The 18,428-nt window shown below is 41.4% G+C and overlaps 1 protein-coding gene across 3 annotated transcripts in view; it reads left to right on the top strand.

Moving 5' to 3' along the window:
• TAOK3 (TAO kinase 3) overlaps positions 1–18,428 on the top strand; it is a 237,689-nt gene that overhangs the window by 151,661 nt on the left and 67,600 nt on the right. For all 3 annotated transcript variants that reach the window (XM_078154357.1, XM_021008044.2, XM_078154358.1), the window contains exon 13: positions 6,879–7,085. In XM_078154357.1, coding sequence (XP_078010483.1) covers positions 6,879–7,085 — 207 coding nt within the window. The remainder of the gene's footprint in view (positions 1–6,878; positions 7,086–18,428) is intronic.

Here is an 18,428-nt window from a genome sequence, read left to right as displayed (position 1 = left end):
CAGACGCCATTCTTCCAATGTCATCATCATCATCATCATCATCACTAACATTTATGTAGTGCTCTAAGGTCTGCAAAATGATTTGCATGGATAACCCTGTGAGATCACTGATCACATTACCCCCATTTAACATGGGAGGAAGTTGAACCTGGCAGGGCTTGAGCAATTTGTCCAGGGGTCATAGCCAGAGTGTCCAAGGTAAGACTCAAACTCGGGTCTTCCTAATGCCACGTCCACTACATCACGGCCTCATTTTGAAGTTGAGGCCGATGAGGTGGAGGGAAGGGAAGTGACTTTCCCTAGGTCACCCAAGTAGTGAACATCCAAACTGGAACGCTCTGACGCCAGAGATGGAATTCTTTCCACTCTCCCATGCTGCCCCCTATTGGTATAGAGGTATAATTCAGAACACTACCCTAGGCCCCAAAATCAAGGAGAAGTGTTTGTTATGTTCCTGTGTGTATAATTCACTGCACACATCAGCCATAGTAAATATTGAAGGCCAGGCCAGCTTCCTCCTTGGACCAATCACACTTCCAACTGGTCTACCATTTCTTCTGGTTGTAGCTCAGTTCAAATGGATACTTAGTAAATGTCAGCTCTGATCAGTGGGGTTTCAGCCAGATGGAAGAGGGAGGTTCGGCTGGCCTTGGAATCCAGAGGTTCTGGATTCAAGTTCTGTCCCTGACACATGCTGACTCTGTGACCTAGGGCAAGTCACTAGAGTCTCTGTGATCCCAAGCAACCTCCTACAATGGTGAAATCACATGTCCAAAGCTCATCAGTTAACGAGCATATGTGACGGGCATCTGTGTTAAACACTAGATATTAAAAAAAAAATGCAAAAAGCATCCTTGTCATCTAGGAACTGGGATTCTAATGGGGAAGACATCCACATACATTTAAATAGATAGATGATAGAGATAGATAGAAAAAGATGATAGATATGCTGTTGTCATCCAGCTTCAGTCATGTCCAATTCTTTGTGACCCCATCTGGGGTTTTCTCAGCAGAAATACTGGAGTGGTTTGCCATTTCCTTCTCCAACTCATTTTACAGATAAGGAAACGGAGGCAAACAGGGATAAGTGGCTCATCCAGGGTCACCCAGCATGTAAGTGTCTGAGGCCGAATTTGAACTCAAACCCGGCAATCTATCCGCTGCACCACCTAGCTGCTAAGAGACAGACACAGACAAACATATACATTGCTATAAGATATAAACAGAGTAGATGGAAAGTAAATTTTTAAAGAATCATAATAAATTTATAAAGTATTGTGCTGCAAGTTGGAAGAGAAGAGTAATATAAGACAGTGTCCCTCCTCTCAAGAAGTTTCTAGTTTAATACAGGGAAATCAACATGTACACAAGTGACTAGGCTACAAGGATACATAAGATGAATGCATGGGATAAGTACAAGCAGAGTGAGTGATGTGAGGAACAAGGAGGCAGAGGGCACTTATCATCATGGCGTGGAGTATTGTTTTGAATGAGCCACTGTTGGAACTGCAAAACAGAGGTCAGTAACCTGGAAACTGCCATCTTGGTTTTAATAGACAGGCAGATAGATACAGAAATATATACATACATATACATATCATACACACACACACACACACACACACACACACACGTCATTGTATTTTAATTTAATTGGTTTCTGTTCTAATCCTTTGTGGTATCTTTTTTGCCTTTAATAGGCTTTACCAGACTGCCAAAGCAATCCATGTCGCAATGAAAGAGTAAGAACCCTTCACCTGAGTGAAACTTAGGAAAAATAAATCTAATGGAAAATCATAATGGATAGAGCGCTGGGCCTAGAGTCAAGAAGATCTAAATTTAAATCCAGCCTCAAATACTTTCTAGCTGTGTGGCCCTGTCCAAGTCACTTTTAACCTCTTTATGCCTCAGCTTCCTAAACTCTGAAATGGGGGTGATAATAGGACTTATATCCCAGGGTTGTTGTGAGGATCAAATGAGATAATATTTGTAAAGGGCTTAGCACAGCACCTGGCACATAGGAGGGGCTTAGGAAATGCTTATTTCTTTCCCTTCCTTTTTCACTCTTGTAGACTATCTATATTTATCCATTCCAATGATTTCCATTACTATGAGTGATCAGCAGATGGATGCAGTAAAATTACACCAAACTGGCCTCTGTAACTAGCTTTATTTAAAGTTGTCTCTAGAGAGAGCTGGATAGGGAAGCCATCTGTGTTTTCATTGGTATAGGGAACACCCAGGTGAGGAAAGCCTCTCTGCTATTGCAGGTAGAGCCTTTTCCACGCAGCTCAGTCTTACAGGCCCCGGGTCACATGGCCAGTTTGGGTCAGAGGCAGGACCCAGATCCTCCTGGATGCAGGATCTGCTTGCTATCTACTTTGCCACACTGCCTGTTATTAAAGTGGCTTTGATGGACAGCAAATGAGGTAATATACATAAAGCCCTTTGCAAACTTCAAAGTGCTGTATAAGCATTAGCTATTGCTGCTATTTAATTCAGGAGAGGGTCTTAACTTTTCTGTGCCCTGGACCCCTGTGGCAAACTGGGGAAATGTAGGGACTCCTTCTCAGAATAGCTTTTTTTTTTATGCTTAAAATACACAGCATTACAAAGGAAATCAATTGAATTGAAAATAGTTGTATATTCATATATATAATGTATGTGTGTATATATATATATATTTTTTTTTAATAAGGTCCTGGGCCCCAGTTTACAACCCCTTAAATTGGATCGTTTAAAGTTTCACATAATGTCTTTCACCAAAACACGTTCCAGAGTAAAGGACAAATTGTATGGCAGCATAATTTTGCTCCTCTTTGCTCTGAGGAATGAAGAATGCTAGTATGCCTTAGAGGTGAAGGAGCTGGGAGAGGAGGCGTTGTCTGCTGGCCAACAAGACCAGGTTCAGATTCTCCTCCTGACATTTGCTGCTTTTATCACCCTGGGCCAAGTACTGCTCTAGGCCTCAGACAGAGAAGTTGGACCAGGTGGCCTGAAAGGTCCCTTCTGGCTCTAAATCTGGGATTCACTTCCCTCTAGGATGGGAGACAGGGGGAGACATGACAGGACTGCCTGATGTATAACCAACAATTTGATCACTTGTTCAGGATGAGAGGATGGATATTTTCGCTTAGAGAGGATCCTCTTTCTCTCTCTGGAATGTTCAGTTTTGTCTCCCCGCTAAAGAAACATACTCACACACTCACATATATGCACTCACCCATACATATACATGCACACACATTCACACACACACACTCACATATACACACCCATACATACACACACACTCACATATACATGCACACACATTCACACACACACACACACAGTCACATATACACACTCACCCGTACATACACACACACTCACACATACATGCACACACACACTCACATATACATGTATACACATTCGCACACACATTCACACACACACTCACATATACATGCACACACATTCACACACTCACATATACACACTCACCCATACATACACACATACACACACTCACATATACATGCATACACATTCACACACACACTCACATATACACACTCACCCATACATACACATACACACTCACACATACATGCACACACACTCACATATACATGTACACACATTCGCACACACATTCACACACACACTCACATATACATGCACACACATTCACACACACACTCACATATACACACTCACCCATACATACAACACACTCACATATACATGCACACACATTCACACACACACGCAGTCACATATACACACTCACCCGTACATACACACACACACTCACACATACATGCACACACATTCACACACACACACTCACATATACATGCACACACATTCGCACACACATTCACACACACACACTCACATATACATGCACACACATTCACACACACTCACATATACACACTCACCCATACATACACATACACACTCACATATACATGCACACACATTCACACACACACACTCACCCATACATACACACACACTCACATATACATGCACACACATTCACACACACACACTCACCTATACATACACACACACTCACATATACATGCACACACATTCACACACACACGCAGTCACATATACACACTCACCCGTACATACACACACACACTCACACATACATGCACACTACACACACACTCACACATACACACTCACCCATACATACACACACACACACACACACACACACCCCTCCCTTTCACCCTACCACCCCTCAAACTTGGGATCCATCTGCGGCTCCTCCCTCTGGCCCACTGGCCACATCCAGTCAGTTGCTAAGCCCAGTTAAGTATGCTTCCAGAATATATCTCTCATCCATCCTTATCTTCATGTTCTCTCTACTAGCCCCTTAATCCACAGCCTGCTTAGGTTTCAGGTGAACTCTTCCCATGAATCACCTCTTAACTGGGTCTCCCTGCCTCTGAGCTTTCCCCATTCCAACCCACCCTCTGTACTAGGAAGCCCTTGTATTGTGCGTTAAGGTTTGCAAAGCATTTTATTTCATTTGGTCCTCGTAACAACCCTGAGCGGTAGGTGCTATTATCATTATCCCCATTTTACAGATCAGGAACCCAAGCCCAGAGGGGTTAATTGTCCAGGGTCGTGCAATTTGTAGGTACGTATGGCAGGATTTGAATTCAGGTCTTCCTGACTCCAAGTCCATCGCTCTATGCACTGTACCTCCTGTTGCCTCTACAAGAGTGAGCACCTTAATGAATGTTTCATCATGGCACACCAGAAAAGTCCAGAGTCTTTATTCTGGCATTCATGGCCCTCCATGGTCTGGCCACAGCTGATTTTTCTAGCCTCATTTCATGGTACTTTCTTTTACACACACCCCCTCCTCCAGTTTCACTCTACTTGGCCATGTCTCCTAAATTCACCCCACCATGGACCAGGCCTGAACTTACGCAGTGCCTAGCCTTGTATTGCAGTCCTTCCAGTCCTTGAGGCATAGCTCACCAGTCATACCCTTGGCCAGGGGTGGGAATCCTGAGTGGCCACATGGCAGTCTTCCCTCCTTCGTCCCTGATCTCTTACAGAAATGAAATGCATAGGGAAGGTACAAAGGACTAATGCATAGTGGGACTTGTTTGTGTACCTGCCATCTTGCTCCTACACATTCTAAGTGGGGAGTGATGTTTTTATTTATCTTAGTGACTCCCACAACATCTTACACAGAGAAGACAATCAATCAGCCAGAATTCACGAAGCGCTTCACATCTGCTGGGCCCGGAGGATAGAAGTAGTAAGAGGGAAACCCTCCCTGCCTGCAGGGAGCTGACTTCCATCAAAGGAGGCAAGCAAGCCCCAGGAGAAGGAACTATAAAAGAATCACAGTATAATTCCAAGAGAAGGGGGGAGACCCCAGCAGCAGAGGGGCAGGAGATAATGTTTGAGCTTAGCGTTAATGGAAATGACAGCTTAGGAAGCAAAGAGAGAGCACAGGCCAGGCATGGGGGACAGTGTGGGCAAAGACGTGGCGAAGAAAGATGAGATGATGGGTCTGAGATACAGCAGGAAGGCCAGTTTAACCAGTGCAAAGTATGCACGGATGGATGGATGAATAGACAGACTGACAGATAAGGCAGACAGATAAATAGTTGATAGAAAGACATGGATAGATAAATGATAGATAAGATAAATAGGTGATAGACAGATGAGAGGTAGACAGTGAGATACATGATAAACTGATTGGTAGATGATAGACAGATGGACAGACAATTACAATGGCGGATGGATCATATATTAAGCACATTTTATGTTCCTGGTACTAAAGATACAAACATGTAAATGAAATCATCTATACTCACTCAATAAGATTTTTTGTAGCAGAAGGAGCAATGGACATGGAGTCAAGTTTTGACTCAGACACTTAATAACCCCTAGGAAAGTCACTTTACCTCTGTATGCCTTAGTTTCTACATCTGTGAAATGGGGTTGAGAGTATTTACACTATCAAGGTTGTGGTACAGAAAGACAAGACTTCTTTAAATGTCAGAGCCCTCTACTAATGTAAGCTCTTGTTATTAATGTTATAAATTAATCTTTCATTGTTGAACTCAATATTTCATGCAGAGGAAGTCCTCGGCTTACCTCACGCCTAAAGTTCTCCCTCTTCCTTCCCTTCCATTTGAAGTCTTCCTTTCCTCGAGGCATCGCTTGTAGTTTTAAGTCAACTGGGTGGCACATTGGCAAGCAGGACAACCTGAGTTCAAATCCAGCTTCAGACACATACTAACTGTGTGACCCTGGATGAATCATTTAATTGCCATCAGCCTTAGTTTCCTCAAATGTAAAATGTGGATAATATTAGCACCCACTAAAGAGATATTTGTAAAGCATTCTGTAAACCTTACATCACTACACAAACGGTAGCTATTGTTGTTGTTATTGGCTATTATAATTGTCCAGTCCCTGAAAGCTCTTCTTAGGCCACTTCAGGGGTCCCAGAGGATCTACAGGCCTCATCACAAACCTCCTGGTGGGTCGTTTCAGTCCGCCTTAAAGGCTTCCTTTTATAGACCTGGCCTTATTTGCTTGTCTTGTCTCTGTGAGACAGCTGAGTGTGGAAAGGGAAAGCCCTGGGCTCGCAGCTCTTAGAACCTTACGACCCATGTCCAGAGCAGCCTCTGGGGAAGACAGACGAGTGGATCCGAGATGCCTGGAGATGGTGAGGCAGTGAGGCCACTACATAAAAAGTTTTATCTTTGCAGATTTGGCAGAAAATCCACTTGGCGCTGCAGAACTGAGTGGGTTTAATGGCTCAGTCAATGGATTGTCGCCTTGCTCTCTGGTCTTCTTTTTTTTTTTCTTTTAACCCCGATGCCCCATTTTTATAGGACAGTGAACATGGAACGAGCCTGAGCATAAACATGGACAGCCTGGGCAGCAATCACTCCATTCCGAGCATGTCTGTGAGCACGGGCAGTCAAAGCAGCAGTGTTAACAGCATGCAGGAAGTGCTGGATGAGAGCAGCTCAGACCTGGTCATGACACACGACGATGAAGGCACTGTTAATTCCATTTCCTCTGCTGTGCACAAGAAGGTAGGTTATGGGCTGCGTTCCACGGCTCCCTCCAGAACCCATTCTGGGAGAGGGTAGCTCAAGCCCTTGGGCTTCCTCCACGGTACTCTTGAAATCAAAGTAAGTGGTAGCATCTGGTGAACTTCCCTAGGCTGGATGACAATGTGTAATGCCAGCTCTTTCGACGAAGACTTCCCCATCTTCTCCACCTGTTTCTTAAGATGTCTCTTAATTACAGGCCTCCCTCTTCCCAACCCCACCCAACTAACCGGCAATCCTTGCGTAAAACAGTAGCTCTAATATTGTAGGCCTCAAACTCTTCCAGAACAAATGCCATCCATTGGCCAAAGACCAACAAGTTGTTAGATCCCTGGAGGAAAGACTCAAACAAGAAAGCAGAGAATGAGTAGCTTAATATTAGGATGACTGAGAGATTCTCCTCAGAGAACTTGTTTCCTCCTACTGTTTCTGGCTCTTCCCTCTGGGGCCAAACAACTTGCTTAATTCCCCTTCCAGAGGAGAGAACTTCAGACACTTGAAGCTCCTTCTTAAGGTCCTCTTACTCCCATTCCAGACTTTTCTCCACCACCCTAAACATCCCCAGTTTCATCAATAGATCAGTCCTCATATCTAGTGTCCAAGGCATTTGGTGCCCTTACTAAAATGTGACCTCTGGAAGTGAACGTTTCTCCATGTGGGAGCTAACTGTTGTTACCAGAGAGTATCTGGACACTAATCACTCCAGCTAGGCCTCCACTAGCGCCACCTGAGATTGCATTAGCCTTTTTGGCTCCTATATAACACTATTATTGACCCATTGACGTTGCAGGCTTCTAAACCCCCCAGGTGTTTCTCAGACAAACTATTATGTCGTCATGCTTCCCACCATTTTGTACTTATGACACTGATTTTTATAACCCAAGAATAAAACTTTCCTTTTTTGTGAAGGAGAAGGGGGAGGTTTGTTCTATTACTGCCAATTAACGTCTCACTTATAGATTTAGTTTCAAAGAGCTGACGGGGCACTGACAATTTAAGTGGCTAGTAGGTATTAGGATTAAGGCCTTTCTGCCTCCAAGGCTAGACCTCTAGTCATTACATTGTTCTGTCTATCAAGACGAGACTTTTAAGGCTACTAAATTCCGTCTTACTGAACTTGGCCCCCAGGGCTGGGGAACCTGTGGCCTCAAAGCCATGAGTTTCTTACTTCTGTCTAACCTATCAAGATCCATCTTTCACATCCTGACTTAATTATCCAGATCCCTGAGACCTCCAGTGGAGACTTTTTTCCAAACTGATATCAAACCATTAGTCAATATTCTATATCTGGTTACTCACCCATTTCTGAATCTACTGAATTATAGTACTGTTTGCTTAAATTCAATTAAAACAGACATTTATTAAGTGCCTGCTATGTGTCAGGCACTAGGAATACAAAAACAAAATCAATCAATACAGCCCCTGTCCTCAAGGAGCCTTTATTCCCATGGGGAACACCATGTATGTTATAAGTAAACACAAGATCTACAAAAGGTAAATAGAAAGGGAGAGGGGATAATCAGGAAAGTCCTTAAATATCCCTCCGTCTTTTCCACACAAAAAGCATGATAGATGGAAGGGTAAAAAAAAAAACCTTTGTTTCGCCAAATCTAAGAAATATGTACACCAAAATCGTGGTAGGGATACCATTTATGATAGCAAAAAAACTGGAAACAAAGTAGGTGCCCAAGTGACTGAAGAATGGCCGAACAGATCGCAACATACAGATGCACTCTAAGGAACCATGAATATCAGGAATTCAAAGGAACATGGGAAGACTTGTATGAAATGATACACCGTAATGAAAAGAGAATCAAGAAAGCATTTAGTGAAAATGAAAAGCCGCAAAATTCTGATCAATTGAGATGAGTGATCTTGGCTTTTGATGGTGAATCACACATCCCTATTGTCAGTAGAGAGGAGGGAGGATGCTATTGGCACTGAATGCTGCCAACACTCTGAGATATGGCTGCCTTGTTGCCAGTTTTGCTTCCTTTTTTTTTCTTTGTTGCAAAGAAGTCAGTAAGGAACAGGTATATCAGGAAATGACTGTGGTGTTTTTAAGAAAATGATACATATAAAAAAAAGAAATGAAAATAAATCTGAACAAACTATATACATCATTTCCCTGAGCCGATACTATATTAACCCCATCAAAAAATACATAATTACTAAGGTTGGTCTCCCATGACGTTGATGAAACTATGTTAATTTTTTGGTGATACTCCTCAACTATCCTTTTAATAATACATTCTAGCATTTTGCCAAGAGTCAAAGTCAAGCTCACAGGACTCAGCATGCAGGCTCTGTTCTCTCCCCCTTAAAAAAAAAAAATCAGGGCATTTGCCTTTCCCCAGCCTTGAAGTGTCTCTTTCCTTCTCCACAATCTTTCAGACAGTGACAATCGTGGCTCAGCCTTCACCTCTACCAGTTCTTTCAGTACCAGTCAGTGTACGTAGGGCAGGTCATTTAAGCTCATCAAGGGCAGCTGCATAATCTCTCAATATCTCCTTACTTAACCTGGCTGTTGGCTCCCTATTAGCCATTTTTGTTCTGTCCTTTGTATTCTAAAGGTCATTTTCCTTGACAGAGGCAACAGAATCAAAATAAGCGGTAGGCTGCTCTGCTCTCTGTTTTCTGTTACTGTGAACCCGCCCTCTCTGAGCATCAGTCCTGGGCCTCCTTACACCCTTCTTTAATCTTTCTTCAAGAAGAGACCTGCAGTGCAGTGGATACAAATGCTGAACCACTTGATTTTAAAAAAAAATAAAATTGGCTATCTCTTAACAAATTGATCTACATGATCTTAAAAAATGAAATTAACGAAGATCCCCCAAAAAAAGAGAAAAGGACCCATTTGTACAAAAACATTTATAACAGTTCTTTTTTGGTGGCTAAGAATTGGAAATCAAAGGGATGCCCATCAATTGGGGAATGGCTGAACAAGCTGTAGTATATAATTGTAATGGAATATTATTGTGCTGTAAGAAATGACAAGCAGGATGATTTAAAAAAAATTGGGAAGACTTAGATAAACTGATGCAAAGTAAAATGAACAGAACCAGGAGAATGTTGTACACAGTAACAGCAATATTGTTCCATGAAGAATTGTGAATAACTTAGCTCTTCTCAGTGACACAACGATCCAAGACAATCCCAAAGGACTAATAAAGAAGCATACTATCTACCTCCAGAGAAAGAACTGATATTGACTGAATACCGATTGAAGCATGCTATTTTCACTTTTTTTTTTATTCAACTCTTCCTGTACAAAATGACTAATATGGAAATGTTTTACATAATTGTACATGTATAACCTATATCTGATTGCTTACCATCTCAGGTAGGGGGAAGGGAGCAATAGAATTTGGAACTGAAAACTTTAAATAAAAATGTTTTAAAATGGGGAAAACATTGAGATTAAAAAAAAATGGCCATCTCATAGCAAAGGGGAACTGGGTGACTTTTTTTTTGTAATGAAATTGACCATATCTTAAACTGAACCACGTAATTTTTTAAATGAAGTTGACTATATTTAAACACATTGACCCATATGATTTTTAAAAAATGAAATTGTCCGTATCTTAACAAACTGAACCAGGTGACTTTAAAAAATGAAATTGGCTATATCTTAACAAACCAAACCATGTGATTAAAAAAAAAGATGAAATTAACCATATCTTAACAAACTGAACCACATGATTTAAAAATACGAAATTATCCATTTCTTAGCAAACAGGAAATGACTACTTCTTGAAAAGGAAGTTATTTTTGAATCAGCTGTCATGTCTTTGACAAGTAAGAGCAAAAGTCAAAATTGAAAGAATGAAAGTGAAGAGACAGTGTGCAATTACCACAGCTCCAACCCAATCTATTAAATGAGATACTGTCTCTAAAACAATCTATCAGTCAATCTGCAAGCATTTATTGAGCACTTAAGACAAAAAAAATTAAATAACTCTTGCTTTCAAGGAAGTTTCATTCTATTAAGAAGAAACAATGTGTTCTTATTTAAGTTCAATTGTAATTTGGGAGGGCACTTGTTCTTAGGAGATGAGGGATCAGGGGATGCTATTGCAATAATCTAGGCAAGAAGAGATATGGGCCTGAATTAGGGCAGTGGCCCAAATGAATGGAAGGAAGGAGACAAACATGAGGGTTTTTGTGAAGGTAGAGTCTACAAGACTTAGCAGCTGGGTGGGAGGAGGCAGAATGTGGATGCTTGCAAGGTGGCAAGACTGGGTGACTGAGGAGATAACTGCTGCTCTAGATAGAAGAAGAGCGAATTTGGAGGAAAGACGATGAGTTTTGTTTTGGACATGTTGATTTTGAACTCATTGAAAATGTGAGAGTAGCGTTTAGGAGAGAAATAAGGCCTGGATAGTCTAAGAGTCACCTGCATAGAGATGATAGCCAAACCCAGTGGAATTGCCGAGAGTGCCAAGAGAGTTTGGAAAGAAGAAAAGAGAAAATGGTAAATAGGTAAAAGTAAAGATAGTGACTCAGATGATCATAATTTCTTTAAAAAGTTCAACTAATGTAAAGCACTTACTTGCCAAAATGAGGACGCCAGTAGAGTCAGAAACTGTCAACCAGAGAACACTTTATCTTCTAGCCAAGCAGTGAGATATGCTGGCCAAAGGCAACACAAGATTTATTTTCTTTTTGTGGTTGATGTTTTTAAAAGTAATTTTAATTCTGTAGAAGACACAGTCATAAAGACCTCCCCCCAAGATGTTGCCCGTGCATATATCTGAATCATACAAGTACACCCAGAAGAAATCTGCTAGAGGTGATGGGGTTTTGAAGACACTCAGGGATCAATTTTCAAGGTATCTAAAAGTCATAAATGAGGTTATCACACGCAAAGACGAGTGAAGAAGGAGGAATTGACTACCAACCCATATGCCTACTTTTTCATCACTATAAACTATGAGAATGATTTACGCGTGTATTGAAGGTGTCCTTGATGAAAATATGGTAAGGGGACAAGCAGCTATTCGCAGCCTATTTTCTATAGTAAACCACATTTTCGTAGTCATACGGCTGATTAAAATGTGAAGAAAACATATGAACCTACTGGTTTGTTTATTGATTAGCCCCCCCAGAAAAATTCCTAAAACAACTTTAAATACCCCAGTACTGATAAGATGTTCCTTATATGTATGTTAAAATGATATAAGATTCCTGGGTAGATGCAACCATGGAGATAAGTGGATTCCACAATCCTTTGATTATCAGTTAATCAACAAGTATTTATTAACTGCCTACTACATACCAGGCACTGTGCCAAGCCCTTATGCTACAATAAAAGGCAAAAAACAGTCCGTGCCCTCAGGGACATCACCGTCTAATGGAGGACAACATAAAATGAGTAATGGTATTCTCTACTGTCATGAAAGATGCCCAGCACAGAGTTGAACTAGAAGAGAGATTCCCTTTAGATGGCAGTGTTTTCCATCGATTCTTGCTTATCAATAAAATTCTGCTTGATTGCTTCAAGCTGGAGAATGTTAGAGCCTCCTCAATGAGATCCCTAGCTACTCAAAAGAAATGAGCTAAACAGTCCACACAGTAAAAACAAAGTGGATAAGCATCCATCCTGCACAGAAAGTGACATCTTGTTGGATGGGCAATTCCATTGACTTAGTCCATCAGAAAACATGTTATCTTTCAAAGGCTATTAATGGACAGTGAACTTAAACGGGAGAGATTAAATTACCGAATTTTGGAGATGGAAGAGAAATTAGATGCTGTTTAATCCAATCCATACCCAAAAGTTAGTCCCTTCTGCCAAGATGTGCTCATTTAGCTTTGGTCTAATGATCCCCAGGGAGGGGGAGCTCACTGTATCCACTTTGGGCAATCTCTTATTGTTACAAAGTTTTCCTTAAATCAAGCCTAAATTGTCTTCTTTGCAGCTTCAACATGTTACTCTCTTTTTTTCTGCCTCCTGGGATTAAACAAAGCAGGTCTAATACCTTCTCCACAAGACAGCTATTCAAAATGCTTGAGCAGAGCTATCATGTTCTAAATGGGATATGAACTCATGGCCCTTCACTAACCTGGTTGCCCCCATGTGGATACTCCATAAGTCAGACATTTCTTAGAACAAACACCATGCTCTGGATATGGTTTAACCAGGGCAGAATACAGTAAGACTATCTCCTATCCCTAGAAGCTCTGCCCCTCTTAATGCTGCCCAAGCTTTTTTTGAGAAATATGGCAGATTGGCAGCAGTACTACCTCATAAAACAATACAGAGTAATCATTGCCATATCACACTGTTTGATTACATTGAGCTTATGGCCCACCAAACTCCCCCATCCACCGTGATATTTTTCAGAGGAGTTGTTATCCAGCCACGCCTCTTCTCCCTTTGTATGTGCAAAGATTGTTGTGAACCCAAATGTAAGATTTTACATTTATCTCTATTTAATTTCATCTTTTTTCATTCAGCCCAATATTCAACCCTGACAGGATCCTCCTGGCTCCTGACTTTGTCATTCACTATGTTAGCTCTCTGAAAATTTTTATTTGAGCGTTGTCTGAAAATGTGAACATATACCATATATGGTTTTTTTTAATATTAAATAACACAGGACCAAGCTCAACCCTGGGACACTCCATTGGAGACCTTTTACCATGTTTTCATGGAACCATAGATAACTACTCTCTGGATCCAGCCTTGCAATCAGTTCTAAATCTAATTATATTATCACCTGCCCTACATCTCTCCATCTTTTCCACAAAATAGGATGAGAGTTATCAAATTGCTTTGCTAAAAATATAAGTAACCTGAAGGACAGACTAGGCAGAAGAAGAATGGTTTCCCCAATGACTACAATATCATAAATTAAAACAACCCTAATTGGTGGTTGAATTTTGATGAATTGAAATGCTCAATCTTGGTCCTGCAGAGCTTTCTTGTGTCAGTAAAGTGGTGGGGGATTATGGATTCAGCATGTAGTCTATGTTGTCTATTCTGATTAGGTTCCTGGGTCAGTTCATTTTGCTCAGACGTTTCTCTTGGTTGCAAGGGAAGATTCAGTAGGGACATCAAATGAGAAAAAGTACTGGCTATGGTATGAAAACAAATGTACAATAAAACTTTTAAAAAGTAAAATCGGTCAATCTAGGTAAACTCGATTGGCCACATTCCCCACTCTAGTAGCTCTGAAAAAAAGAGGAAATAAAGTTGCTCTGGCATGACCTGTTTGGATGCAACCATGCTGATCCTTTGTCAACACTACTTCCTGTTTCAGTGTTCATTCACTATCTCTCTAATGGATATATTCTAGAATTTTGCCAGGAATCAAAGTCAAGCTCACTTGCCTATTGTTTGCAGGCTCCATTCTCTTTCCTCTTTGGAAAACTGGGTAATACTTGCCCATCTCCAGGCATAGGGTCAAGAGTATAGAGCTGGAGGAGAAACCTGGAAAGGTCTTCTAGGCCAGTGGCCTTGTTTTACAGATCAGTGAAGGCATGGATGGTAGTGGTTGCTGAGGCCTGGAGAGGTCTAGACTTGCCCAGGGTTACCTAGGTAGTAAGTAGTAGGGCAAGAATTCTAATCTATCTTATTCTGAGTCCAAAGCCTCAGCCTTCTCATGGTAGACCAGAGGTACCTTTCAAACATAAATGATAATGACTCATCGGTCACTTTAACCAGTTCATTCGCTACTAGGGAATGTGGTTCATCTGGCCCCAGGTGCTCAAAATTCCTCCAGGCCAGCTAGTGCTCTCTTACCACCACCTTACTTAACTTGGGTATCAGCTTCCTGTTGGCTGCTTTTGTTCTGTGCTTTCCATTCCTAACCAGAGAAAACAGAAACAGAATAAGAAATGAGCAGTTCGGCTGTCCAAGCTGACTTCAGTTGTCATTGGACTGTCCACTCCAAGCATCAGCCCTCTCCTTTTCCCGGACCCTTGTCTTTTTTGAGGCAGGTAGGTAGCATTGTGGATAGACTCCTATACTTGGAACCAGGAAGACTTGAGTTCAGATCCAACTCAGACACTTATTGAGTGCTTGACTCTAGACAAATCCCTTGACCCCTGTCATCCTCAGTTTTCTCATCTGCAAATGGGGATTACCTGCTTCCCAGGATTGCTATAAGGATGGCATATGTAAACAAAGCACTTTGCAAATCTCAAAGTGCTATATAAATTATAGGCAATATTTATGTCCTTATGCCTTCTTTTAAAATCCCTACACTAGTTTATCCTAAGAGAACCTAGGATTACTTCCATGACCCCAATTAGGCATTCAAGGGACCTGGTGTGCTTTTGTTTTACCTAATTGTTTCGTTAGCACACACTGTCATTGTTATTTGGGGGGGGATGTTGTTGGGCCCCCAAGGCACAAAGGAGATAGGAAAAGAAGCATTCCTTTGTCTCCTGGGAGTCCATCTCCTCCACTGCTCTAAGCTCAATGGTGGCTTCCCTGTCGGCACCCTAGGGGCCCAAGCAAAAGGAGGCTCCTACAGATGAAACAGCATTGCTCAGTCAGTAGTAGTAGCACCCGAGTTGCCACTGGGACAGCTGTTAAAAGCTAACTTGAAAGAGATGAAGGTTCCCCTACTCTCACCATTGTGGCTAAATTCTTCCTAAGATCCCACCTCTATAACTTACTGCCTGTGTGACCTTGGGCAAGTCACTGAACAGGAAGAGGAGGAGGAATCCTGGAAGTGGTGGTAGTGGTCATCATCAGTATCATAATAATAATTATCACTAGCATTTGCATAGCACTTTAAGATATGCAATGTGCTTTACACAAATTATCTCATTTGCTCCTCACAATAACCCTGGCAGGGAGGGCGTACTAATACACCCTTTTTATAGATGGGGGAACTGATCTGACTAGGTTAAGTGACTTTCCTGGGATCTGATGTGGGATTTGAACTCCGGGGTACTCCTGACATCAAATCCAGAACTCTACTATGCCAGCCAGAAGATACTTAATGTCCCTGAACCTCAGTTTCAGCATCTGTAAAATTAAGAGGTTAGACTAGATGGCCTCTGACATCCCTTCCAGCTCTGCAATCTATGATCTTGTGGTCCTGTTTCTTCATTTCATATATTTGCATATATGATATAATACATAAAATTATATAATATATTTGCATATATGATATAATGTTATGTATTTTAAATTTATATAGTTTATGTAAAAATTATATATAATGTATATATTATGTATGGCATATAATTTATATTTTGTTAATTTTATATATATTTATACATATAATTTGTTTACCAAGTGCTGGTCATCATACTTCCACCATAAGTTCCCCCATCACAGGCCCTGATTGCTGCTTCCTTTAATACAACCTCCTAACAAGTCTTTCAGCCTCTACCTCCTTCCAGTCCAGTCCAGCCTTCATATGACACCAGACATCTTCCTTACATAGTCATGTTCTTGCCTCCACCCAGCAGCCTTCAGTGTGCTTTTGTTTCCAACCCAATAAATCTCAAGTTCCTTGGCTTGGCAGTCATAGTCTACCAAGGGCTAGGACCATAACTTTCCACCTCTTCTCTCTTCATTAGATGCTCTAACTCAGGCATTCTTATCTTTTTTGCTTGTTTGTTTTTATCATGGACTCCTTTGGAAGTCTGGGGAACCCTCTAGATCTTCTTAGAATAATGTTTTTCAATAATTGAAGGAAATGTTCAATTTTATTTAGAGATGACTAAAAATTAAAAACGTGATCTTTCCCTCATCTAAGTTCATAAACACTGTGAAATCTACTCATGTTCTCTGTGGCCCCTGGGTCAAAGTCTAATTCAGATACTTTCTTCTCCATGAAGGCTTCTCACTTCCCTCTGGTCAATAATAGCTTTCCCCTGCAGACTTCACATAGCACTGTAAGGCACTTCTCTGGGGCACTCATAAGATATTTACACTTACTCCAAATTTGGTGCAATGTGGGTCCTCCCTCTAGTAAATGCAATTGTACATTTAGTCTGTTGTATCCAACTCACGCCGTATAGTTTAATTATTTGTATATGTGTCATCTCTCCCTCCCAGATGCTAAGCTCCGTGAGGGCAGGGTCTGGGTCTCTTAAACAGTTAATCCCACTTGCCACCTTACAGTGTTCCGTGCTTTAAAAATGTCTGCTGAATTTGAATTTATCTAAGCATCATATCTCGGCAACTAGCCCGGTGTTCTACACAGAGCAGATACCTAGTATAATAAATTGGATTGGCATAGGTCACAGGGATGGGAAACCCGTGGCCTCAAGGTCCTCAAGTGCGGCCCTTTGACTGACCGTCAACCTGCGGCCTTGAGGCTGAAGATTCCCCACCCCTAGCATAAGAGAAGGGTTACACACTTGATTCTAACCTTCAAGGTCACTTCATCTGGACTCTTAAAATGTGAAGAAAAAGTGTTAGTGTTCTATACTGGAACATTGGATAAGAAGGGGCAGGACAGGACAGATAGGAAAATCCTAGAATCTTAAGAATTGAAAGAAGCCTCAGAAGCCTTTGAACCCTTACCTGGTAGAAAAATCCCATTCTACAAGATCCCTGATAAGTGGTCATCTGGCTCCTTCTGGAGGCCTTCCAGGTAAGGAAATCCATTACTCCCTGAAGCAGCCCGTCCCACTTGCCAGCTCTGCTTGATAAGAAGTTTGTCAAGCATATATGTTGCACTTCTGCCCATGCTCATAATTTTGTCACCTGGGGACAAGAAGAACAAGATTAATCCTTCCACAAAACAACTCTTCAAATACTTGAGAATAGTTATTATATTCACTCCACACCACAGTCATGCTTGTTCTTCTCCAAGCCAAACAGCTAAACGTGTCATTTTTTTAAACTGGTCTTTATGTGGCGTGCATTCAAAGCCTTGACCATCCAGTTTACCCTCCTTTGGATGCCCTCTGCCTGATTCATGTCCTTGCTAAAACATGATGCTCAGAACTGAACACAGTAGCCCAGATGTGGTCTGTCCAGGACAGAATAGGGCAAGGCCATCCTTTCCCTCTGGTAATGCAGCCTAAGATCACATGAGCTGTTGGGGCTTCTGTATTCATACTTTGGACTCATATTCCACTTGCATTCTACCAAAATGCCCAAATATTGTTTGTTTCTTTGTTTGTTTTAGATGGAAGGTTATGCATATCCAAAACCATACTTATAGCTCTCAGTTATACTTTGTTCACCTTCTACATTTGAAATTGATTTTTTGAACCCTAGTATAAGACTTTATATTTAGCCCTATGCAATCTCATCATATTAAATTTGATTCATCATTCCAATCTATTAACACCTTTCTAGACTCTGACTTTCCGGTGTGTTAGCTCTCCCTCCTAACTTTATGCCAC

This window comes from Phascolarctos cinereus, unplaced genomic scaffold (assembly GCF_003287225.1).
Source record: "Phascolarctos cinereus isolate Bilbo 61053 unplaced genomic scaffold, phaCin_HiC Scaffold_4;HRSCAF=312, whole genome shotgun sequence".
Classification (NCBI taxonomy): Eukaryota; Metazoa; Chordata; class Mammalia; order Diprotodontia; family Phascolarctidae; genus Phascolarctos; species Phascolarctos cinereus.
This window is presented reverse-complemented; position numbering and strand designations above follow the sequence as displayed.